At 48.7% G+C, this 25,314-nt stretch overlaps 1 protein-coding gene across 1 annotated transcript in view; it reads right to left on the bottom strand.

Moving 5' to 3' along the window:
- BAK1 (BCL2 antagonist/killer 1) overlaps positions 1-19,616 on the bottom strand; it is a 32,155-nt gene extending 12,539 nt beyond the window's left edge. The window contains exons 1-2 of the mRNA XM_065404091.1: positions 19,535-19,616; positions 7,737-7,862 (exon numbers count right to left, since the gene is read on the bottom strand). Of these exons, the coding sequence (XP_065260163.1) occupies positions 7,737-7,824 (88 nt within the window). The 5' untranslated portion in view covers positions 7,825-7,862; positions 19,535-19,616. The remainder of the gene's footprint in view (positions 1-7,736; positions 7,863-19,534) is intronic.
- Between the last annotated feature and the right edge of the window lie 5,698 nt (positions 19,617-25,314).

Here is a 25,314-nt window from a genome sequence, read left to right as displayed (position 1 = left end):
TGTGGTGTGGGGGCATCTTGGCCACATCCCTTTCCCTGTAGCCAAGCCCCCTTTTCTCTGCTATCCCAGCAGTGGGGAGAGGGAGCATCATAAAAGCCCCTACGCTGGCTCTACACCCCCCACCTTGCACTGGGGTAATCCTCTGGGGTAGCTTCAAGGCTACAGTCTGCCTGCAGAGTGGTGCAAAACAGATGCTCTGCGAGGAAGAATCGACCCCATTGTCTTTTAGGCTATGTCTACACGACAGACCAGACCGTGGCACAGCTGTACCGCTGCAGCTGCGCCACTGTAAAGTCTCCCCTGTAGCTGCTCTGTGCCGGCAGGAGAGGGCTCTCCCAATGGCATAATTAAACACCCCCAACGAGTGGCGGGTGAGCGTCTCCTGTCCACACGACGCTGTCCACATCGGCGCTTTTGTCGGTGAAACTTATGTCGGCCGGGGGTGTGTGTGGTTTTTTCACACCCCTGACCGACAAAAGTGCTAGTGTAGACAAAGCCTTAGATTGTAAACTCCTCAGGGCAATGACCTCATCTGGTATGGCCCCAAGAACGCCATCAGCATTGAAATAGTGATAATGAATGACCTAACCAGGGTGTCTTTTCAAATGGGAGACATCAGTCAAGAACAGCCCTAATGCACTAAAAGGTGCATTTGTTTATACAAAGGCTGTTATCAGAGAGCGGCTACAGACCAAATTGTACCTGCTGCAGCTTACCTCCCCCTGACAATGGATGCATGGATGCAATACAGTCAGGACTAGGACTCAGGAAAGCTTGGTTTGATTCTCAACTCTGCCAGTAGCCTGGGAAAGTCACCCCACTGCTCCATGCCTCAGTTTCCCCATCTTTAAATTGGGGACAATGATGCTGACCTCCTTTGTAAAGTGCTTTGAGAGCTACTGATGAAAAGTGCTATGCTTTATTATTAATAACACTGGTTTAAGCGAAATCAGAAGTGGGCCAGCAGTTTCATTCGACATCATGCCAAATACATCTCAGGGGGTACCGAGTAAGTTTCCCTTCCAATGTACTGGATGGAACGGTCTCTTCTGGCCTAGCTATGTTAGTGAGCGATTGCCAAATTGTCTTTGCCACAAGGGGAAGTTTCCCCTGTATGCTGGCTCTCCCTTGGTGGGGCAGCAGAAGTTTGGACAATATTTGCTGCGTCTTGATATCTTAAAACCATCGCTGTGATTTTCAAACTCCGCTTTTTAGAAATCTGCACAACACCAAGGGAACTAGATAGCTCAGGGGGCTGGAAATGTAATGTGGAGGTGAAAGATTGACTCTAGCCCACACCAACAGTAATTTAAAGTAGCTGCCAACTGATAGATGTGCGATGGGTTTGTGTGAAATGAATTTGGTGGGTCTCAGTTCAGTTCCCAGTGGACAAGCGTCCCCATCATAAAACCCACCACCCACCAGGGGCAATCTCAGCAGAGGCCAGGGATTGAATGAGCCATGGGGACTGATCCATCTTCTCACCCTAGAGGAGATTCCTCCAGGCCAGAGTCATGCTGGCATGGCAATGCGGGACAATCTTGCACAAGGGATGACTGGAGGTCATCCTTCTCCAGAGCTGTCAGGCTGGCACAGAACTGCACAGCGAGGAGTAAGCAAAGCCCTGGGGCTGCAGCCCGAAGGCTCACCTTGCTCCGCTCAACATTTGATTTCGGTTTTGGGTGGATATTTTTCAGTCTCCACGCGGCCTCTGACTCAGGCAGGTCACTTCCCTTGCGCTGAGGTAGGTGCTAAGTGTTTACTCATTTGCCTCTGCCAGTGAGTTCACCGCAGAACAAACCGACACAGGAAACAGCATGCATTAATATTGCTGCAGAGCGCTTGGACGTAGAGTGGGGTGCACGGCCTGGGGGAGGGGGGAAATTGGTTGTATTACAGCACAGTAGTAGATGGGCCCCGTAAATCTTGCCTGGACATGCTGCTTCCCCTATTGACAGGACAGAAATAACTTGCTTGCTTGTGCCTCAGAGAGCTGGGGGCGGGGGGGAAGGGATAGCTAGCTCCACAGTGCTGACACCTTGGCCAGATCTCTCTCCTTTGCCCAGCAACAGACCTCCATCCACTCCAGAGGGTGCTGCAAGAGAGCACCATGCAGCGACCTATTTTGCTATCCTTCGCAGGCTAAGAAAAAGAAGGGACCATCAGATGGCTCATAAATAAGGCTGCGAGACTGTCACAGAAGTCACGGATTCCATGACTTTCCGGGACCTCCATGACCGCTGCAGCAGCCAGTATGGCTGACCCCAGGGTCGTCCCGGGGCCAGCCACCCTGAGTGGTCCTGGAGGCTGCCTGAGCAGTGGTCTCTGGGGGCCTCGGAGCAGCGGGCGGCCAGGGATAGTCAGCACGCGCCGCCAGAGCAGGGGCCAGCTGTTGGTCCCCGGGACCCCGCTGAGCAGCTAAGATTTAGTCAGGGATATTTATAGTAAAAGTCATGGACAGGTCACAGGCCGTGAATTTTTGTTTATAGCCCATGGCTTGTCCATGACTTTTATTAAAAATACCATGACTAAATCTCAGCCTTACGCATAAGCAGGATCATCGCCCTGAAACTGGTTTCCACAGCATGGTCACGTGAAGGATGGGTATTGGGGGTATTTTCCAACCACTTGTAAATGGTCTTTCTAGACCCAGGTATGGGTAGGCTTCAACCACCACATCTGAAGCATCAGGTCTTGGCTATTCCTAGAGGTAGGATGCCAGACTAGATAAGAATAGCCCCTTCCATCCAAGGATCCCAAAGGGTGTTACAGCCATGAATGAGTTATGCCTCACCTCTCCCAATGGTTTGCATATTACCTTCATTTTACAGATGAAAAAACGGAGGCACAAAGAGGTCAAGTGATTTGCCCAAGGCCATACAGCAATTTGGTAGCAAAGCCATGGCCAGAACCCAGAAGTCCTAACTCTCAGCCCTGTGCTGTACCCACAACACGATGCTTCCAGGTGGATCTATGGCGGATTGGATTTCTGATCAATCATTCCGACCTCTGAGGCAAAACGGTTAGATTATACTGACCGTTGGCTGGCATTTCCACCTTTGCAAGGTGACTAGTTCATTCCCAAACCCTGTGTCCCACCCGGCAGTCACAAGCAGTGCGAGCGGTTATGGATCAGCCTGTCTCACAGTCACAAAAATGACCAGCTAGGAACAGACCTAGCCAGCCTGGCCTCTTCCTGCATTTTCCATTGCTTTCTAGAGGAGCCAACAGCTTTCATTCAAAAAGTACCTGGCTCCCACTCCCACCTCCTTCCGTGGCGGGGCCAGTCCTGTGAATCGGGGAACAGTCTATAGTTTAGACTGGACGTTCTCTGCCCTGTGCTGCTCGCTCCAACCTGCTCCCTCCCCCTTAGCTTCACACCACACCTGCCCCTCTTACCCTCTTTTCCCCTGCCCTATCCTCTTCACCCCTTTCTCTTCCTTTTCCTTCCATTTAGCTGATCTCCTCCTAAGTATCCCCCCCTCCAATGGAATTAACATGCAATTTGCTGCCATCACATGGTTTGCTCTGCTTGTGTGTTCTGCCCGTTCGCCCACCTGTCTGTTGTGTCTGCTTAGACTGTAAACCGCTCAGAACCGTCTGCTACTCTGTTTCTAGAGCTCCTAGCACAATGCCCCACCTCCACACACACACCCCTTCTTGGCTGGCCCTTAGGCACTACCATAATAAACATGATTAATAGTAATGTTCATGACCTAGTCACCCAGCCTCCCTCTAGCTAAGTTATAGCTGTATCTACAGAAAAGCCATCTCTAGCCCCTGTTGCTCTAACGAGGCGCTAATGTCAAAGGCTCCCTGGGTACATTTAAATGCGGATTTGACATACAGCCTCTGGTCAAGGGGAAAAGCCACCCCTTGCACAGAGCTGTGACTTGCTCAGGGCCCCACACGGATTTGGCAGCGTCCTGGTTTCCTGTTTTAACCTCTAGACACCAGTGCCTCCCCAGACCTTAACTATTGATACAGATTGCTGCACCAATTGCATATTATGGGCTGCTGTGGTGCTCCCATCCCCAAAATCTAAGGTGATACCTTAGCCATGGGACTGCAGAAGCCCTTTGAGTCAAGATCGGAGCTTTGATCTTCCACACTGCTGCCTGATGGTGCATCAATTGAATTGATTCATTTAGGGTATATTCCTTATTTCATTTGACTTCCCACTGGTTATATCTATGGAGTATAAATATAACTTGGTGGGAAAATCCTACAGAACATCCCTATTTTGTGTGTCAGCAATCTGATTTGCAGGGCTGGAAGAAACAGATAGAAAATCCTGTTTGGGTTTTGGTCCCAAGCCTATAGAATTCAGGAGAATATTAACCCTGATTTGAATACAAGGTCATCATCTCTTTTTAACCTTTCTGCAGGTGGCCTTGTAAATGGGGAAGTCATTGAGTCATTGCAAGTCTGACAACAATGCCACGATAACAACTATTTATACAGATCATTTCACATTCAGTGCAAGGTCCTATTGCCAAGACTTAAAAAGTATATAAATGAAGGACCCGATCCTGCAATCATTATTATATGTATATTACTGAGCTAGTATTAAAATAGACAGACATAAATTAGGAACTTCAGACAGTTTGAGAACAAACAATTCCCACTTTGTCTAAATGGGGTCCAGCAAATTGCATAGCTGATAATGATACTTACCTTCCTTGGTAAAGTGCTTTGAGAACTCCATATAGGAGTTTTCCATATAGGAGCTAAATAATACTATACAAACAACATTTTCTTCAATCATTTCCTTAGGGGAATTGAAAGAAAAGAGAGGAAAGAGTGCACATATAATCCTCCCAAGGCCACAATAGAACCTAGTGCTAGTTCTCAGAGTGCTAGTTCGTCTGTCTAAGCCACTATTACCATAATATCTGGGCACCTCACCGTTTTTACTGTATTTATCCTAGCAACAGCCCTCTGAGGTAGGCAAGTGCTATTGTGTTAGGTATTACCCTATTGTGACACAGAGAGACTAAGATACTTTTCCAAAGTCTAGGCAGGGCAGGCAATGAAACCTAGGTCTCTGGACTCCTAGGTTAATGCTCTAACCACTGGACCATCCTTCTTCCTGGTACAATATCTTGCTCCCATTTACACAGGATCCTTTCCATATTTCCTAGCTTGTTCCTCTTGTGTAGCAAATTCAGTTCTTTTGCCTTTTTTAAGGAACCAGTGATGCTTTAACAACATAGGGGACATGCCAGGAGCAACCCAGGATAGGCAAAGATGGTGGAGCCCTGTTCATGCAACCACACATCACTGAACAAAAACACTGACCCAGGAACCTATCCTTGTAACAAAGCCCGATGCCAACTCTGTCCACATATCTATTCAAGTGACACCATCATAGGGCCTAATCACATAAGCCATACCATCAGGGGCTCGTTCACCTGCACATCTACCAACGTGATATATGCCATCATGTGCCAGCAATGCCCCTCTGCCATGTACATTGGCCAACCGGACAGTCTCTACGCAAAAGAATTAATGGACACAAATCTGACATCAGGAATCATAATACTCAAAAACCAGTGGGAGAACACTTTAACCTGTCTGGCCATTCTTTGACAGACCTGCGGGTGGCTATCTTAAAACAGAAAAACTTCAAAAACAGACTCCAAGGAGAGACTGCTGAGCTGGAATTGATATGCAAACTAGACACAATCAACTCAGGGCTAAATAGGGATTGGGAATGGCTGAGCCATTACAAACATTGAATCTATCTCCCCTTGTAAGTATTCTCACACTGCTTCTTATCAAACTGTCTGTACTGAGCCATCTTGATTATCACTTCAAAAGTTTTTTTTCTCTTACTTAATTGGCCTCTCAGAGTTGGTAAGACAACTCCCACCTGTTCATGCTCTCTGTATGTGTGTATATATATCTCCTCAATATATGTTTCACTCTATATGCATCCGAAGAAGTGGGTTGTAGCCCACGAAAGCTTATGCTCTAATAAATTTGTTAGTCTCTAAGGTGCCACAAGTACTCCTGTTATTTTTGCTGATACAGACTAACACGGCTGCTACTCTGAAACCTAAGAGACATTTGGTAGTGCAGGAATAATTCAGAATGATCCTCTGGGGGGAGAACTTTTTTTTTCCTGAGCAGCAGATAAATCCCTTAGCTCCCTACCAACAGCAAAAGAAAAATGTACAAAGAACCATGAGGGAAAATCAGCACCCAGAAAATTAAATCAAACCAGTTGCTAAAGCTTTCATTCACCCAACAACCCCACAGCATGTCTCTGAGGGAGACACATTGCTCCATTTCCATTGACGTCAATGCAGTTTTTGCCTGAGACAGGAACTTAGGTTAACTTCAAACACTAAGTTATATCTGGATGTACATAGAGACAGAGCTTCCTCTTGACTTCAGTGGGAGCAGAGCGAGGCCAACACTGAATCCCACTCAGATTGCGTGTGTGTGTATATAACACATGTGGTTATAGTTTACAGCCTGATTCTACAATTGTTATTCAAGCAAAATCCCACTAGTTCCAATGCGTGCTCTGCATAAGGACTGCCCTGATTTGATTTGAATACCTTACAAGCTTCGGTAAGGCAGGGACTGTCTTGTTATGCATTTGTCCAGCACACAGAACAATGGGGTTCTGAACCTAGCTGGGCCTCCAGATGCTACCGCAATGCAAATAATAATATAATCGTGACAGTGAAACAGCTCTGAGCTGGATGTGAACTGCATAAACAGTTAGGTGTAGTTACTGAAGTGGTGTTATTGACAGAGCTGCAGTGACTCATGCTCATGTACAAGTCTACCTGTAAAACAGGTTAAAGAGTCACCCATGCTTAAAAGGTGGCAGTGCAGAGGAATTCTGTCCATTTGGGACAGAAATGAGGAGCAGATCCTTTCGATTTGTTTTGGTCTCTGTTCTCAGAACATTTTCAGTGTTTTGCCCCATAAATTTGCCAATGCGGATATTGCCAAGCCACATTTTGGAAAGTCATCATTACCCAACAGCTGACGTTCTCAGACTCAACTCAACTGCGCTGCCATTAAGCATTGCCTGGCCTGGCTCGGGTCTCTTTAACATGGAGTACATTTGCCTATATGGATGGGAGGAGATAATGGCAATGAAGCTAGGCAAGTGCTGTGCAAGATTCCCACCCATCACTCTGCCATTGCACCTCAATCCTCTGCATCCCACCGCTATTGCAGTCCTGCCCCCTCCCCGCCCCCCCAAACTCCACCAACACACTTCAGTCCTGACCTGCTGCAGCTCCCTTTGCTCTTCCAGTCCTGGACTCCCTCCCCCATACACACATACACTGCTCTGCCGGTGCATCTCACTTCTGTCCTGCAGTCCTCTGGTATTCCAGTCCTGGACTCCCTCCCCCCCACACACATACACTGCTCTGCTGGTGCATCTCACTTCTGTCCTGCAGTCCTCTGGTATTCCAGACTGGGCGGGCGACAGGCAGACAGAGACACACATGCTCCACCAGTGCACCTCAGTCCTGATCTGCAGCACGAGATACTAACTCAGCGCCGAGCATCTCCTGAGCAAAGACTTGGCCGGTGTTGACACAGACTTGAAACCAAGTCCCCAGAGATTAAACCTTGACCGGCCCATGTACCTCTCCCCCTCCCCTTTTTAAAGGAACCTGACAGGATACAAGAATTATAATCAAAACAGAAAGGAATTTAAAAGAGACACGTTAAACCCCAGTTCGTAATAGAGACCTTGTTACCTGAATTGAGCCTCAGCGATGGTCTACGCCCCTCTCTGGCCCTGCGCCAATGACGGTCTGGTGGGTCGCTGCTGTTCCCAGAGGCCATGGTGGAGGGGAGCTTGGGGAGAGGGGATCAGCTTTACCCTGCAGAAGGAGAAACAAGGGAAGGCAGGGTGAACAAGGCAGGACGCTGAACCAGATTGCTCAGGGAAGGGCTCTGGGGAGCTGCAAGCTGTGACCAGTCTGGTGATGCCAGAGGAGACAACTGGAGACTCAAGGTCTGTTCTGTGGCCTTGGATCCTTACACACCTCCAGGGACAGTCTTAGGCCCCAAGATAATTCTTCTTTAGAGTTTCTCCTCTTAGCACCTCCCATCTTCCTTTATCTCTGCATATCTGACAGCCTCCTGGCTCCTCCCCTCCCTATCCCACTCTCAAATCCCCACCCACACCAAGGTTCCTCGATCTCTCTGGCTGGATAGCATTAGTTCCCTCCAACACATCCTCAGGCTCCTCCTCCATCTACAGGATCACTCCCATGCCCACGAGTCTTTATCATGCTCAGGACAATGAGATCCCCCTAGCACTCTTGTGAAGTACCTCACGACCACACACAAAGGTGCTCCTCCACGGGCTGCATGCTCACCCGATACCATCTGGACTGAACTTGCCTTCAGCAAGGCTAGTTACCATTCCAGTCTGTACCATTTAGTCCCAGTGTGGATGGAGGTCACTGGTGTCGTACCACAACTTGGTGGTTCCAACAGTCCTACGTCTAGCACACTGGTGACCTTTCAAAATCTGCTGCAATGCATTGCTTTTGGGGAGCTGTGCTGCAGAAACTGGGGGGACAGTTTCCCAGAAGGCACTGCAACTGTGACGATTTAGAGCGGTGCGAGCGCAGATGCAGAGCAAGCTCTTAAAATGGTTCTGCACAACCAGCTGGGATGCTGGTTCAGTGTCCTAGTGTAGAGATGGCCATTGTATCCCCAGGAGAGGTTTGAGCTGTTTTCGCCTCTCAAGTGCACCCAAAAAGTATGCCTATCCTGGGTCTTATTAGTTCCCCATTTCTCTTTATTCCGGAGCTACTATTTCCTCCTGTTCGTCATCTCATAGATGCCCTTAAAAAAATAACTATGATTAAAAATTCATTAGAACCCAAATCCCTGACCGCCCAGTCATCCTAAACCCAGGCCCAAATTTTACATCTAGTGCAAATCTCTAACCACAATGCTTAGCATGTATACAGCTCTTTATCAACACTTTATGAACCTGCCTGCCAGGTAGGTATTCACTCAGCTTTTGCAGTGGGGGAAACTGAGTCACGGAGAGGGCTTGCCTGAACTTGCGTGCCGAGTCGATTTCAGGGCTGGGAAGAAAACACAGCTAGTTCCTAGTGGCCTGCTCAGTGCAGGGGTTCCCAAACTGTGGTCCATGTACCCCTGGTGGCACATGAGCTTGTTGGAAGTGGTACATTGTATCAGGGTTGTCAGTCCCTGGAAGCGGTACTGGGATAGAGGCCTGTTCCATGACATGGCCCCTTTTAGGCAAGATATTCAGGGGAGCGGCAGACTAACTGAGAAAGCGGGGGGGGGGGGGGGGGAAGGTGTTGATCAGGTGTCTACCTCCTTAACATGATAAAACCCAGGTGTCAGGTGACCCCCCAGGAGGAGAGAGGCAGACAGCCTGAAGAGGAGAATTACAGGGGAGCATCAGGTCAGGAGAGAGGCTCCCTGGGCTGGGAACTAGAACCAGAACAGATACTAGTGGGCTGGGGAAGCCTGCCTGATTCACAGCCCACCCCAAGGAGGCAGGTTGTGGGATTCCTTAACCAAGAGGAAAGAGTTGTGAGTCCACTGCAGAAGGCCTGTCAGAGGCCAGGGTGTTTAGTGGGACTGGCAAAGCTCCCTGGGCAGGGAACTGGGAGCCTTCCCAACATTCCCCCACCTCCCTAGCTCCCCTCTGAGGCTTTGTCTACACTGGCACTTCGATGGCAAAACTTTTGTCGTTCAGGGGTATTTAAAAAAACATCCCACCTAGAACGACAAAAGTTTTACCGACAAAAAGCGCCCTGCCGACAAACAGCAGCTACACTGCGTGCCTTTTAGTGGCACAGCCATGTCGCTAAAAGCCTTGTAGTGTAGCCATGGCCTAAGCCTTCCCTGCCCATTCACTCACTCACACACTCAGACACAGACACAGACACACACACACACACCTCTCTCATTAGACCTGGGCAGGAAGTGTTTTTTCCATCTTTCCAGGATTTCAAAACTTTCCTCCAGACAAACTGAACTTGTTTGCAAAATAATAACTACAGTAAATAAATAAAAGTGACTCACCCGCCCTAAAACAGCCAACAGCATAGTGGTTAGGGCACTCACTGGGCCATGGGCAATCCTAGTTCAAGTTTGTGATTCCCCCCTCCATCCTCCTCCCACCCCCGCTCCCTAATTTTATCAGAAATTCCTTCCTGGACCTAGAAACTTCTACATTGCTGTGACAAGTCTTGGGTTTTTGACACATTTTTGTTAGAAAACATCACAGCGTTTTGGTGAAAAACTCCCAACCTGCTCTAAACCTCACGTCCTCTAACCCTCCCAAAGGGACTCTCCTAGCCAAACTCCCTTCTCTTCTAATTCCCCCAGGCAGATCTTCACCAGCCACATACAAAACTTATTTGACTAAGTGTCTCTAAATATCTTAATTAACCCTATTAAGACCTAAACCAAGAGGGCGCAAAAAGGATTAATGTGCATCTGGTACTTCAAACATCAGTTCTTCAGGAAGGTGTCATGTGAACAATAAAGTCTGTGAACTACAGCACTAGTACACACTCCTGGGCCAGATTCTCAGTGGCTGTAAATCAGGGTTGCAGTGTCTTCACTGGAGCTACCGAGGCATCTTTAAGGTGCCACCGGACTCCTCGTTGTTTTTGTGGATACAAACTAACACAGCTACCCCCTGATATTTGAGGAGTACAGTAGCTGAACATCAACATTTGGGAAGGCAGTGTGGCCTAGTGTAAGTTGTACTGTACCTCAATTAATAATGAATATTATATTGGTTATTTCTGTCTGGTATTGGTTAGCCATGTAAAATTAAGTTACTTAGTTTTGGTGGGTGCCCTTAAACAGGTTGGATAATGATGCACTGCCACAATTAGATGCTGTGCATAGCCAGTCCAGGGCTATGACCCTGTTTCCCAAGCCTTATAGAATATTGTCTCCAGAGGCAGAAGTCCAACAACAGAGGTGTGAAATACAATCCATCATTCACCTCAACGAGGTGGCAATGGTGGGGAGAGATGGGACCTAAGGGGATGCAAAGCTTACTTATCAACAGGGCTTAGGAAATTGCTGAATGCTCATTTGCATCTCAATGCTCAGAAGACAATGCCAGCTGACAGGTACTCCTTGCTAGGTGCCTTGGGAACCAACAGAAGGTTTGGACTGTGCCTGTAGGGCAGTGGTTCCCAAACTTTAACAACTTGTGAACCCCTTTCACTAAAATGTCAAGTCTCATGAATCCCCTCCTAAAAATGAATATTTCCAGGAATTTTCTCCTTTACCTGAGTATAAATGATAAAAAGCAGTGATCTTGGAAATATAAAATGTGTTTTTATGACATGCTTATTACACACTATTTATTATCAATTATTATTTATCATCATTACAGTATTTTTATTACATTATGAAAACAGCAACACTCTTCCAAGATCTCACTTTCGTAGCTTGTATCACTTTGAATAAGCCTGTTATAAGACAAGGCTCCTATGTTTCATCAAGGAGTATCAGATGTGAAACAGCATAAAGGTATTTAAGAAGCCAACTCAAAGAGTTCCTGCTACACAAGCATTCAGGTCTTGAGCAGTCCAGGCTAACAACGCATGTTACAACAAAGCTTAAACTTGTTCTTCATAATAATTTTAAAAACAATACTAGCTGCCTATTTATTTTAAAAACAGCAAAAAATATCCACCTCCCTTTCCATTTCTTATAAGGAGTTTTGAAGTTTAAATCTCCTCCGTGTGATAGATCTGCTTGCTTTGATCTGCTTAGCTCTTGGAAGTCCAGAGGCTCCAGGCTGCTGGCCCCGTACTGCCCGGGGTCCCTATGGACAGCTCTGTCGGCCATTAGGGAATTTTTTCCCAAGAACCCCCTGTAACACTTTGTGAACCCCAGTTTGGGAACCACTGCCGTAGGGTGACTGGTTTCAGAGTAGCAGCCGTGTTAGTCTGTATCCGCAAAAAGAACAGGAGCACTTGTGGCACCTTAGAGACTAACACATTTATTTGAGCATAAGCTTTTGTGGGCTACAGCCCACTTCATCGGGTGACTGATGGTCTTTCCTATATGCCATCCCCCTTTTTCCCCCCAACTTCAAATGTGCCCAGTGAGGGTGGTTCAGTTGGACCCATGGCTTCCTCTTTCAGCACTTCTTCAAGAGGGCTAGGGAGAAGGGAAAGGCTGTGTAGGGGATGGGAGGATTAGAGCTGGGGTTCAGAGTACAGCATGGAAGGAGGGCTGGCCTCACCGCCCCCCCACGAGGGCTAGTCTCCTTAACCCTCTGCCTCCTGGCTGCAATCCTGAGTGACTAACCTCCCCTTGCTGGTTTCTGCTCTGGAGCTTGGGTGGAAATGAAGCACGCTGCCTTCGAATTTAGAGTCCCCATCTTCTGAGTGAGGAAAACCTTCAGTTACCTTACCTCCCTCACGCCCCAGCCAGTTCTACAAAGGTTTATAAGGTGCTTTTATACAGCTTTTTCACGTGAAGGGCTCGAAGTGTTTCACAAGGGCATGTGAGCATCATTATCCCCCTTTTATAGATGGGGAAGCTTAGGCACAGAGACGGGAAGTGATTTGCCCAAGGTCACAGAGTGGGTCTGGCAGAATGAGGAATAGAAGCCAGCAGTCCCAACTCCCTGGCTCTAGTCTAGACCAGCAGTTGCCAACCAGGGGTAAGCGTACCCCTGGGGGTACTCAGAGGTCTTCCGAGGGTACATCAACTCACTCAGGTATTTGCCTAGTTTTACAACAGGCTACATAAAAAGCCCTAGCGAAGTCAGTACAAAGGAAAATTTCATACAGGCAATGAGTTGTTTATCCTGCTCTATATGCTATACACTGAAATGTAAGTACAATATTTATATTCCAATTCATTTATTTTATAATTATATGGTAAACATGAGAAAGTCAGCAATGTTTCAGTACTAGTGGCTGTGACACTTTTATATGTTTAGGCCTGATTTTGTAAGCGAGTAGTTTTTAATTGAGGTGAAACTTGGGGATATGCAAGACAAATCAGACTCCTAAAAGGGGTACAGTAGTCTGGAAAGGTTGAGAGCCACTAATCTAGGCCTTGCTCCTTCCCCTCCTGGAAAAGGGCAGGAAGGAGAACTTCCTGCGTGGGTCTCAGCTAATACTGCTCCCTGAACGGGTAACTTGTTTCATCTCTCCAAACAGCAGGTCTACACTTAAAACACAGCATTGATGCAGCTGCGTCGCTGTAGCACTTGAATGAAGCTGTGCTACGCCGACGGTAGAGAGCTCTGCCGTTGGAGTAGCTAATCCACCTCTGCGAGAGGCGCTAGCTGTGTGGGCGGGAGAAGATCTGCCACTGCCACTGCACTGTCTACGCTGCCGCTTAGGTGGGGATAACGGCATCGCTCAAGGGGTGTGGATTTTTCACATCCCCAAGCGACGTAGTTATACCGAAGTAATTCTATAGTGTAGACCTGCCCTTAGTGCTAATGGGGGACACATCCTGACGGACTTGGTGAGTGGGAACCCCAGGCCAGGCTGCAGCTTGTGCCTGCCCCTTGGCAGACTGCTGCTGAGCAAGCGCTGAGTGTCAGGGCAATGCTACCATGCTGGTATCGACGGACACCCTCTTCTATTCCTCCCATTGATTCGTGCATCATTAGTTGCTGCTTGGATGCTGCTCCGAAACATGCACCCTCTGAAGGGCCTCAGTTTAAAGCAGTGATACTCGGACATCAGTGGTTCAGGAGCCAAATTAGCAATCAACGTTACCCAAAAGAGCCACAGTCCTGTGAAGTCATTGTTTCTTTTACTATAGTACTATATATCCATATTTAAACAGTATGACAGGGGAAATAGTTTATATATAAGGCCAGTTCTACACTACCACGGTAGTTCGACGGCTGGCAATCGAACTTCCGGGTTCGATTTATCGCGTCTGGTCTGGACGCGATATATCGATCCCGGAAGCGCTCGCCGTCGACTGCGGTACTCCAGCTCGGCGAGAGGAGTACCGCGGAGTCGACGGGGAGCCTGCCTGCCGCGTGTGGACCGCGTCTGAACCGCGGTAAGTTCGAACTAAGGTATGTCGACTTCAGCTACGTTATTCACGTAGCTGAAGTTGCGTACCTTAGTTCGAATTTGGGGGTTAGTGTAGACCAGGCCTAATTCTCACAGCAAAATGACTGACCAAATATTATTATTTCATCAACTGCAACTGGTTAATAACATAGTAAAAGCATCCTGATTGGTTAATCATGAAATCATTCAGTGTTTTAATATCACGTGCTGCAAAGAGCCGCGGGAGACGCATTAAAGAACCACATGCAGCCTCAGTCGGAGTTTCACTGGTTTAAAGATTCCGTAGATCACAGGATACATGAAACACCCAATGCACAAGAGAGGCAGGGAGGAGGCTGGGTACATTGGACAAAGCACAGAACTAGGAGACTTGTGTTCTATCCCACACTCAGCCACAGATTCACCTTGGGCAAGTCATATCCCCTCTCCATGCCGGAGATTCCCCATATGTAAAAAGTGATAATGAAACTGACCTCCTTTGTGCATTGTTTTGAGATCTGTACCAGCAGTTTAGATCCAAGTGCAGAATGGGAAAAACTTCCTAACTGTCAGGGTAGTTAAGCACTGGAATAAATTGCCTAGGGAGGTTGTGGAATCTCCGTCATTGGAGGTTTTTAAGAGCAGATTGTCAGGGATGGTCTAGATAATACTTAATCCTGCCTTGAGTACAGAGGACTGGACTAGAAGACCTCTCGAGGTCCCTTCCAGTCTAATGATTCTATGGGGAGACGTACATTGTAAGGGCTTGTCTACATGAGAAACTGAGCAGTAAAACTAGGCCGGTATAATTACACCACTATAGTTATACTGGTAACTCCCCAGGTGGACTCTCTAATTCCAGAGTAATTAAGTGTCTTTTTCCAGTATAGTTTAAGCTGCTTCCAAAGCGACATAAGTTAAATCAGAAAAAGCCACTCTTACTCCAGAATTAGACTGTCCCCATGGGGAGTTTTGCCAGTATAACTATAGGGGTGTAAATTCACACCGTACCTTACACGGGTATAACTTCCCATGTAGATATGCTCTAAATTCCCTGCTCCATGTAGCAGAGATCAGCTCTCCCTCTATGAACAAAGCACACCATTAATACTCAATACATGATCATACTATAGCTTGATCGGAGAGCGGAATTTTACCTGGAGTTTATAAAGCACTTTGGCACCTGTGTGATGACCAGGGCTTCTTAAAACCAAGTTTAATATTAAACAAGAACAGAAACTGAGGGGAAATTCCTCAACCATCTTTTTGTTCTGTGTTTGTACCGCACTTAGCAGAATGGGGTTCTAGTCCATGACTCAGCCTCCTAGGGATGCTGTGGTAATAAAAATAACAGGACTTGGAAAGAACAAAGGACCAGATCATCAGCTGGTACAAATCTGTGTAGGCCAATTGAAGTCAATGAATCGAACCCAATGGACACCCAACCGCTGCACTCATTCCAGATTGGTTTAACTTTACATATAGAATCATAGAAAAGCAGAGCTGGAGTCACTCTGGTTCAGGTGCAAGGGTAGGGGAGAACACAAAGCTGGTTGGTGGATCTGGCCATATTCGAAGAGTGACCCACCACTGGTAACACCTGCAGCTTGCTTGGTGCAGGTCTTAACCATAGATTCTAGCCCAGTCCTGAACACTCGTCATCCTTGTCCACCCTTGCAGCTCAGTTGTGTTTAATAGCAGTCCAGCTGCACTCATTCCCAACACCTACCATTGGCAAGGGGGAATTCTTCTAGTGCAGAGCAGGTTTCTGCATCTGAAAGATTCCTAGTCTCAGCTTGTCCTCACTGATGCTATTTCTGCATTCATGACGCAGTTGTTTACTCTTATTTTTCATGTTTACCGTTTGCAAAACTTATAAGGAAGTGAGTCCCTTTTGTCAGGCAGGTTCCTCTTCTGCTTGTCATTTCTAAGAAGGGGAAATTTCAGTTTCTTTTCTTTTTTTTGGCCTTTTCCCATCACATCACATTTCTTACACAGATCTCTTCTCTACCACAATAAAGTCATGCAGGGGTGTGTAAGTCACATTCCTCGAACTCATTGGGAACTACCAACTGCCTCTCACCCATTCGAAACAACAATCCACAGCCAACTGCTGCTAATACGCATCTTCCCCAATGGCAACAAAGAGGGATGGACTAAGATCTGAACGAAATCTTAGGCTGACCAGGATCCCAAGCACCAGAAGAACCTCCTCTCCTCCCAAGTTTGACCACTTCCAAGCTAATCTGGAGTTGGACCAATCTAATGGGGACCAATCCCTATGGCCCTGAGAAAGAGTAGAGGAGGACCTGCCACTCACGTTTTCAAGAGGTCCCTAGGCTCCTGGGAACAAGGGCTTCAGATACCTTGTGGCCCAAAGAGTATGGCCAGGAACGAGTTGGAGGAGGGCGACCTGAGAGTACAATTCCCCCAGCATCCATGGGCGCCAGGTTTGTATAATTTTTGGTGGGGCCCAGAACGGGTCCAAGCAGAGCCGTCCCATCCATAGGACTGACTGGGGCAACCCCCCCGGGCCCCGCGCTTTGGGGGGCCCCGCACTTCAGGGGGATGTGAGGTACAGGGCGGCCTGGAGGGTTAGCGGGGGGCCTGGCACCAGCAGCATCAAGCGACTCGGCCCCAGCCTGCTCCGCCCCACCAGCTCCCAGCGTCGCTCGGGGGACAGGAGTGGAAGCCGGAAAGAGGCAGGGCAGGGACTTGGGGGAAGGGGTGGAATGGGGGCAGGGCAAAGGGGAGCGGGCTGGGGCTGGGTCGCTCACTGCTGCCAGCACCAGGTCCCCTGTTAACCTCCCAGGCTGCCCTGGACCTTATGTCCCCTGAAGCAGGGGGCCCCCCAAAGCGCAGGACCCGGGGCGGTTGCCCTGGTCCGTCCTATGGACGGGATGGCTCTGATTAACTATAAGCCTAAACATTGGTAGAGCCGGGCCCACGTTCCTGAATATTGGTGGAGCATGGGCACCACGGGCACATATAACTCACCGCCTATTCAGCATCTCCAGGATTTTGGTTTGCTAGGAGCTGTGTTTAGCCTTCACTTGCTACCGAGGTATTAATCACCTCCCAGCTCACCCAGCCCTTACTTTCACGAAGGGTTAAAGCCGCAGTGACATGTGGGCGTAGCAGCACCTCAGAGATGGCAAAGCAGCTTATCTTTATTGGCGAGTAAAACAGACCTTTGCCTTGACTGCATTTCCCCTCCCACTCCTCCACTTTGCTTAAAGGTTTCGGGTGAGTTTCCTGTTCTTCCTGGATCGCATGTCCCTCGCTTGCCTCCCCATCCACCAAACCCATTCAGCACCTTTCCCCTAGACCAAATCCCGGCTGAGGCTTCCCCACCCACCTCAATAAAAGGTGAGGTGGAAATTCAGCCACTGGCCCTGCACTAAGGAGAAAGGCCAGCATGGCGGCTAGAAACCATTGCCTATCACGGGATACGGGGGGGATCCGCAGAAGCACAGAAGGGGAAGGAGAGACAGAGAGACCCTCTGATTAGCAGCTGCAGCTCTGAACAGAAGCCGGCTCACCCTCTTCTGTGGGAGCAATAAAACTGCCATTGGTGTGTTGTACAGTCTGACGCGGTTTCAGGAAGTGCGCACATATCTCCCGAAGGAAACATGTTCTCGGCAAGGCCCTTAGCCCACACAAAGGAACTTGGGGCAGATTCCACCACTGGATGCACAGCGGGCAGGAAGGTAACTAAACACTTGCCTGCAGTGTGTGTGTGTCTACAGCATCTAACACCCTGGGCCTTGGGGCAATGCTGCATTATAAATGAATACTCCTACTGCCAATATTATCCTGGGAAGCACAACTCACAGCCACAGGGCTGGCAAACTAGGGTCACCAGGCTCCACAGCTGCTGACCCATTCCCCTTTAGGACCTGCTCTGACAGAAAGCCACACATCTGCCCCCTCTGCTCCCTTCCTGTCTGCGCGCACAGGCCAAACAGAGAGTGCTGCTGGCCCATGCAGCAGGGGGTCCCCCTGCACTGCTGCATGGGAAGATGCTGAAATGATTCATTAATTTCAAAACTATACACGTGACTGGTTATGTCTGGTAACTCAGCGTGGGAAGACAGTGCCCAAGGCTACAGAGACACAGAGAGTCAGGGGACTGCAGATTTCTGCAGCATTAACCCAGAACGCATCCCAATCCAAATTCAAAAATCGTTTGGGTGTATTTAAGCCTTTAATCCACCTTTATTTACTCGTTTTATAAGAAAACACTGCAGGGCTGTCCCGATTCACTGCTGTAGGTTGTCGTGCTTTGGCATGACTATAAAACACTGGAGAATATATTTTAACAAAGAGGTTCCACGCCCCCTCTTCCAGCAGTCAACTTACAGTGAAATCTTTGGCCCTGACCTTGCAAATACTTATTCACACATTTAACATTAAGCACTTGAATGGTATTAACTCATCTGCTCATATGCCTAATTCAAGCACATGGTAATTCAAGCACAGTTGGTATTTTGTTAACCTCTGAGGATAGGACAAGAAGCAATGGGCCTAAATTGCAGCAAGGGCAGTTTAGGTTGGACATTAGGAAAAACTTCCTAACTGTCAGGGGGATTAAGCACTGGAATAAATTGCCTAGGGAGGTTGTGGAATCCCCATCCTTGGAGGGTTTTAAGAACAAGTTAGACAAACACCTGTCAGGAATGGTCTAGTTATTACGTAGTCCTGCCTTGAGTGCAGGGGACTGGACTAGATGATTTCTCGAGGTCCCTTCCAGTCCTACACTTCTATGATTCCATGACCTGGGCCCTTGATTGTCCTGACCAGTTACAGAGGACTATACATTCCCAAGCACTTTCTAGTTAACCCTCAGAACGCCAGGGCATTAGCCCCATTTTATAGGTGGGGAAATGGAGGTTGGGAGATGGGTGGTAACTCGCCCACGGTGACACGGTATCCCTTAGGTGTACGTTTTCCAGACCCCTGCGCTAATCACTTCTCCTCCCCAACCCCAAACAAAACCAGCATGACAGTGATGCCCCCAGAGTTGTCACTGGTCTGCGTCACCCGAGTGGCACCCCCACGGTGGAGCCCTGCACCCTTGCCACGCAAGCTCCTGGGCACCAGTGGCTGGATCCCTACAGATTGCAGCTGTTGCTTTATTCCTGTGTCGTCCCGCCAGTAAAACAGGCCAACGCTCCGCTCCCGGGCCCCGCACGCTGCGGGCAGAGCGCGCCTAGCCCCATCCCGGGAGCTCCGGTGTCCCAACCCCAGCGCCCGTGCCAGGCCCGGCGCCCTCCCAGCGCAGCAACCCCCTGCCCGGGCCGGGGCTCTCCGAGCAGCGGGCGCCCCGGGGCAGCTCCCCTAGCCCCACCGGCTCTGTCCCCCCGGACACATCGGGCCACCCGCCAGCTGGCTGGAGCCCTCCCTTCCCCTTTGTCCAGCTCGCGGCTGTGATGCTGCATCCCGGGGCGCTGGGCTGGGAGAGGGGAGGAAGCGTCCGCAAGATTCGTACTCACCCTCTTCCTCCTCCCGTCTGCACCGGGGCTTTACAGCGCTCAGAGGAGGGGGATGCGGCTGGAGCTGCCCCTGCGCCCTAGTTCATCATCCCCGGCTTCCTCGCCTGCTTCTGCATCGGCTTCCTTACCCTAGGAGGGGGGGACGCCGATTGCATGCGAAAGGAAGGAGTGGAGATAACGAATTGACCATAGATGCAAATAGAAAGACAGCTTCAGCTCCCTCTAGAGGCACCTTCTACCCCAAAGCTGCTCACTGAGTCTTTTCAAAGCTCCTTCCACCGTGGCTGGGTGCTGGGGCCATGCGGATTTGAGATATGTGACATGTAATGTGAAGGGGGCTGAATCAGCCACTACCCTCCCAGGAGGAACTTTTCTGGGAAATATAGCTTTCTTCAGGGAAAAGCAAGCACAACAGTATCATGCATCAAGACACAAGAAGTAATTATTCCGCTCTACTCTGCGCCGATAAGGCCTCCACTGGAGTCTCGTGTCCAGTTCTGGGCGCCACATTTCAGGAAGGATGTGGACAAATTGGAGAAAGTCCGGAGGAGAGCGACAAAAACGATTAAAGGTCTAGAAAACGTGACCTACGAGGAAAGAGTGAAAAAATGGGGTTTGTTTGGTTTGGAGAGGAGAAGACTGAGAGGGGACATGGTAACCGTTTTCAAGTATGTAAAAGATTGTTCCAAGGAGGAGGGTGAAAAATTTTTCTCATTAACCTCTGAGGATAGGACAAGAAGCAATGGGCTTAAATTGCAGCAAGGGAGGTTTAGGTTGGACATTAGGAAAAAACTTCCTACCTGTCAGGCTGGTTAAGCACTGGAACAAATTTCCTAGGGAGGTTGTGGATTCTCTGTCATTGGAGGTTTTTAAGAGCAGGTTAGAGCAGCGGTTCTCTGAGTCAGGACCCAAAATTGGGTCGCGACGCCATTTTAATAGGGTTGACAGGGCCAGAATTAGACTTGCTGGGACCCATTGCTGAAGCTGAAACCCAAGCTCCACCCCCACCCAGGGTGGCAGGGCTGAGTCTGCAGCCCCCCACCCCCACGGTCATGTCATAACTTTGTTATCAGAAGGGGGTCGCGGTGAAATGAAGTTTGAGAACCCCTGGGTTAGACAAATATCTGTCAGGAATGGTCTAGTTATTACTTAGGTCATGTCTACACATGCGCCACGTGGGATGAAGATGCTCTATGCCGATGGGAGAGCTCTCCCGTCAGCATGAAGAAACCACTTCCACGAATGGCAGAAATTATGGTGGCTGGAGAAGATCTCCTGCCGACATAGCACTGTGCACATGAGCACTTATGTCAGTGTAATTTATGTCACTCGGGGGGTGGTTTATTCAGGACAAACTAAAATTTCATACAGACAATGATTTGTTTATACTGCTCTATATACTATACGCTGAAATGTAAGTAGGATATTTATATTCCAAATGATTTGTTTTATAATTATATGGTAAAAATGAGAAAGGCAGCGATTTTTCAGTACTAGTGTGCTGTGACCCTTTTGTATTTTTATGTCTGATTTTGTAAACAAGTAGTTTTAAAATGAGGTAAAACTTGAGGGTACGTAAGACAAATCAGACTCTCAAAAGGGATACAGCAGGCTGGAAAGGTTGAGAGCCACTGTTTTAGGTGCTACCTCAATACAAATAGCTAGTAGCTAAAAGCCTGTACAGTGGCTGTGACAGACAGGGCAACTTCCTGCAATAACTTTGGGAGACCATATTGTATTAAGTGTATGAGCTGTTTATGTATCATGGTGGGCCACAGCTGCCCCACCAAGTGAAAACAGGAGTGAAAACTGCCTCCTAGGAAGGCTCATATATTCTGGTTCAAACTGGGTTCTCCAGGGACCACCAGGTAAAGAAAGGACTTTTGGATAAATAGCTTGAGCTTAAACTAACCTAGGGCTTTGTTCTGGTTCCTGATCTAAAGACTGATACGAACTTCTAACCACAGGGAAAACCCATTTGTGGGGTTTGAAGGACTGACACCCACCACCAGGGCCCTCGGTTGGATTTGGGGCTGATCTCTGGTAGGCTTTTAGCACGCGTGTAGCTTCTTCTCTTGTTTTTAGATGCTTTCTCTGTAATGTGTCCACCTTAACAACAAATGTGTTTGCTCAGAAGGAGCTTTGTGGTAGTTTGTAACTGCAGGCAATACACTGGACAGCCCATGGAGGAAAAGGAACGCACAGGTACTGGCCTCTTTCGGCAGACTGGCTCGCTGGGGATATTACAGTGTAGAAGACAGGGACCTGTGCAGCCTTAAAACCCGGGGTCCGGAGGGAGTGAGACACACAGGTCTCTGCCCAAGAGAGGTAATGGCTGGGAGCCAGAAACCTTTAAGTCAATGCCCTCAAGAGGGGCCACAGAAGGGAAATACAGGGGCAATTAGCCTGAAACGGTGACAGTGGCATGGGTGTAGTCCATAAAGTCATGTGTGTGTGTTTGAAAAAAAGCAAGGCAAAGCTGAAAATGGCTGAGAACTTAAAGATTGGGTGGCAACAGACTGCAAACGCCAGCGATGATTGAACCTGGTGACGTTCTGTACAAAAAGAGCTCTTGGCCATGCGCTTCCCTCCCTTCACACTGACTCAGACATTCTAGGCTCCAGAATAATGTTTGGGGTTATCGTGTGTGCTGGCTCTGTGGGTGTGTTGATCGTTGTGAGAGTTGGGTTGTGCTGGGAGAGTTGTGTGGATTTGTGCAGGTGGCGAATGAGGGATGTGTGCTGCAGGGAGGGGCTATGAGTATTTGGGAGGGTGTCTGCTGGTTGTGGGGTGTTGTGGGTGCTTGTGTTGACTTGTGCTGGGAGATTTGTGCTCATTTGGGCAGGTGGCAGCTGGGTGCACGGGTATGGCATTAGGGCCAAGTAATCCACCCTCTGTGCAGTCTCCCTCACACAACCATTGAATTGTTGCGTGCAAATTAGCTGTAGAGTAAGGGTGACCGGTTGTTACCTTTGTACAATGGTCTCTAGATGTCTTGGCATGTTATAGATACATGCATTACTGTAGCTGTATGCCGCACGGGTGTAATTCATAACGTCAAAATGGCTGTGAACTTAAAAACCGGGTGGTAACGGACCATGGAAACCAGGGATGATTGAACGTGGCGATAGTCTAAGGAAAAAGTTCTCAGCCATGCTTGTAGCTGCTTCCTGCGCTTTTCACTGACCCAACAGACGTTTGAGGCTTCAGATTGACACACAGAGCAACATTCCTAGAATCGTCTACAGATAAAGGAAATAAATGGGGGGCAAAACTAGAATAATAAGTCACTTTGGGGGAGATTTTGCCAAGAGCTCAGGTCAGATTTCCACCCGCAATAGGGGCTAGATCTTCACCCAGAAGCTCCCTTTTGTTACACTAAATTGCTAGATGTTTTTGGTTCCTAAATGAGAGCTGAGCCCTTTTGAAAATTGTAGCCATAAGGGCTGGGGGGAGAATAACTTAATAAAATCTAGCAACAACAACAAAAATCAAAAACACCAACTCTAGCCCAAGCAGCAATTTCACCCCAAAAGGGAGCAGTCCAAGAAAGTCCATGGAATCTACTAGGGATTTCGCTATTAATTTTACATGGACAGTGCTCGGATGTGGAGGAGCAGCAGTATGAACAGTAACAAATAATAATAACTGATTCCTGTACATTATTATTGTTTATTACAGTCGCACCAAGGAACCCCAGTTGTGGCCCAGGACCCCATTGTGCTAGGTGCTGTACAGACACTGAACAAAAAGACGGTCCCTGCCCTTACAATCTAAGTGATATAATAGTCGTTACCGATAGATTAGCTGCATCCCTCCCCTCCCCCATGGAACTCTAGAACTCCTGGGAACTGTTGCCGGGGAGGGGGGAGGGAGGATGTTTGAATTTGAATCCTTGGTTCTAAACTGTTGAGAAACCTCAGCCCAGCTGCCTTTGTGATCCCACCAGATCCCCTCACCCCGGGGCTGAGAGAAATGCATCCTCTGAGCATTCCCCCTGTTTCCAGCAGGCCCTCAGTGCTCCAGCTCTTCAGGAATCTCTTTGGGCTCGGGCAGAGCGCGCAGGAGGGCCCAGAAACCAGAGCAGACGCACAAGAGCAGGGTAACGTTGGGGACCTAGAAGAAAACAGCTCCCTGGTGCCTGCTGGGGCTGAGTCTGAGACCAGCCAGCCATCAGGCAAAGAGCTAACGGGCGACCACCCGACCGATGAGCCCCGTGGAGATGCAACGGGCGACCGCATGGGGGAGATCCTTGGAGAGCTGAAGGATATCAGTCTTGGGGGCACCCCTTCCAGCCGTGGCAGGAGATCCCCTCCTATGCTGGACCCCAGTGGCATGGAGATGGGAGACTCCGGTGACTGGGCCTTGTCAGACCTCTCTGAGAGCAGTAGCTGCATTGACGCCAGCGTGGATGAGGAGGAGAAGCAGAGCATGGGAAGTGGAGCAACAGGGGAGCCGTGCGGGCAATGCTCTGAGACAGGAGATGCAGGAGGAGCATCTGCTGAGAGATGGCCCTTGGGGAGGTAAGGCATTGATGGCTGATGGGAGGCAGAGAGTAGGGATGGGGCGGCAAATCACACAGGAGTGAATGACTCTGAAGCACTATGGGCAAAGTGTAACTCCAGTGGCGTGAGTGGACTGAATCCAACCACTTCTGTTTGTGATTAGTCATAAGAATATTCAAGGTCAGGTGGGGGCAACTTTGCCACATCTACTTCCTGAGCACTAGTGCCGTGTAATAGCATTGCATTAATATGTTGTTGAGTGAACTTTTCAGTGAGTTCACTTTCTATTTCCTGGTTTCAAAGGTTTGAGTGCAGCTGACCTTGACATGCTGGAAGGGCACAAGGCTGCTCCAAGCAATCTTATTTCTGCATGAACAAGTTTGTTGTCTGTGGCTCAGTCTAGCTAATGGCAGATCTGAGTTTTAGGCCTGAATTTTTTTCCTCTTAAAACGGCCCATCGCTGCATTAACACTGGTGCTGCCCTGCTAGTGGGCACTGGCTGCTGGTGTTTGACCACTCTGCTGTCCAGATCTGCTCTGAGCAGCTATGCTAGCATCTCCACTGTTACTATCACCGTAGCAAGGGGGAGAGATGTTAAGATAAATACCAGTCTAGACACAGCCTTATAGAAGACATACTCATTGCTCAGTTACAATCCTACGTTTCTCTTGTGTGGCTGTCCTTAAGTGCCTGGAAAAAAGGAGGAGAACTCGTATCAAATGATCAGCCAGCTCTTCCTGGGCCATCAGAACCTGCTTCTTGGTCCAGAGAAGAGTTGTGAGAGATTCTGTTCTAGGCCTATGAGCTTCCCAGTAATTCCACCCCGGGGGGAAACTACGATTCAAACAACAAGCGTCTCCTCTCGCTAGTAACATGATACATCTGCAAATGGGTGTGGCTGGAGTGTGTGTCAGAGAGAGGGGGGAAAAGAGAGAGGTATCCAGGACACCAGGAAATGGATTTGAAAGTGTTAAGTATGAAGGGGTGAGAGGTACTAAGACCACTGGGAGATGGTGTTGACAGCTGAAGGCAATTGAGATCATCAGGTCTTTGAGATCCCATCTCTTCTGTATCGACTGTGAAGGGGGATCCACGTACAATGCAATGCTCTGCTGACATGGTGAAGGCCCGGTTTGGTCGTGCAGTGCGATGGGACTGAACTGTGCTGGAGCTCAGCAGCGTCCAAGGCCGTTGCATGATTCAGGAACTTGGCGCTAATGCTGCTTGGTCTTATCTTCATGGCAAGACTGAGCTGTCTTTTAACCGCCTCAGAGC

Source organism: Emys orbicularis, chromosome 4, assembly GCF_028017835.1.
Source record: "Emys orbicularis isolate rEmyOrb1 chromosome 4, rEmyOrb1.hap1, whole genome shotgun sequence".
Lineage (NCBI taxonomy): Eukaryota > Metazoa > Chordata > Testudines > Emydidae > Emys > Emys orbicularis.
Note: the sequence above shows the minus strand (reverse complement) of the source record. Positions and strands in the feature narration are given on the sequence as shown.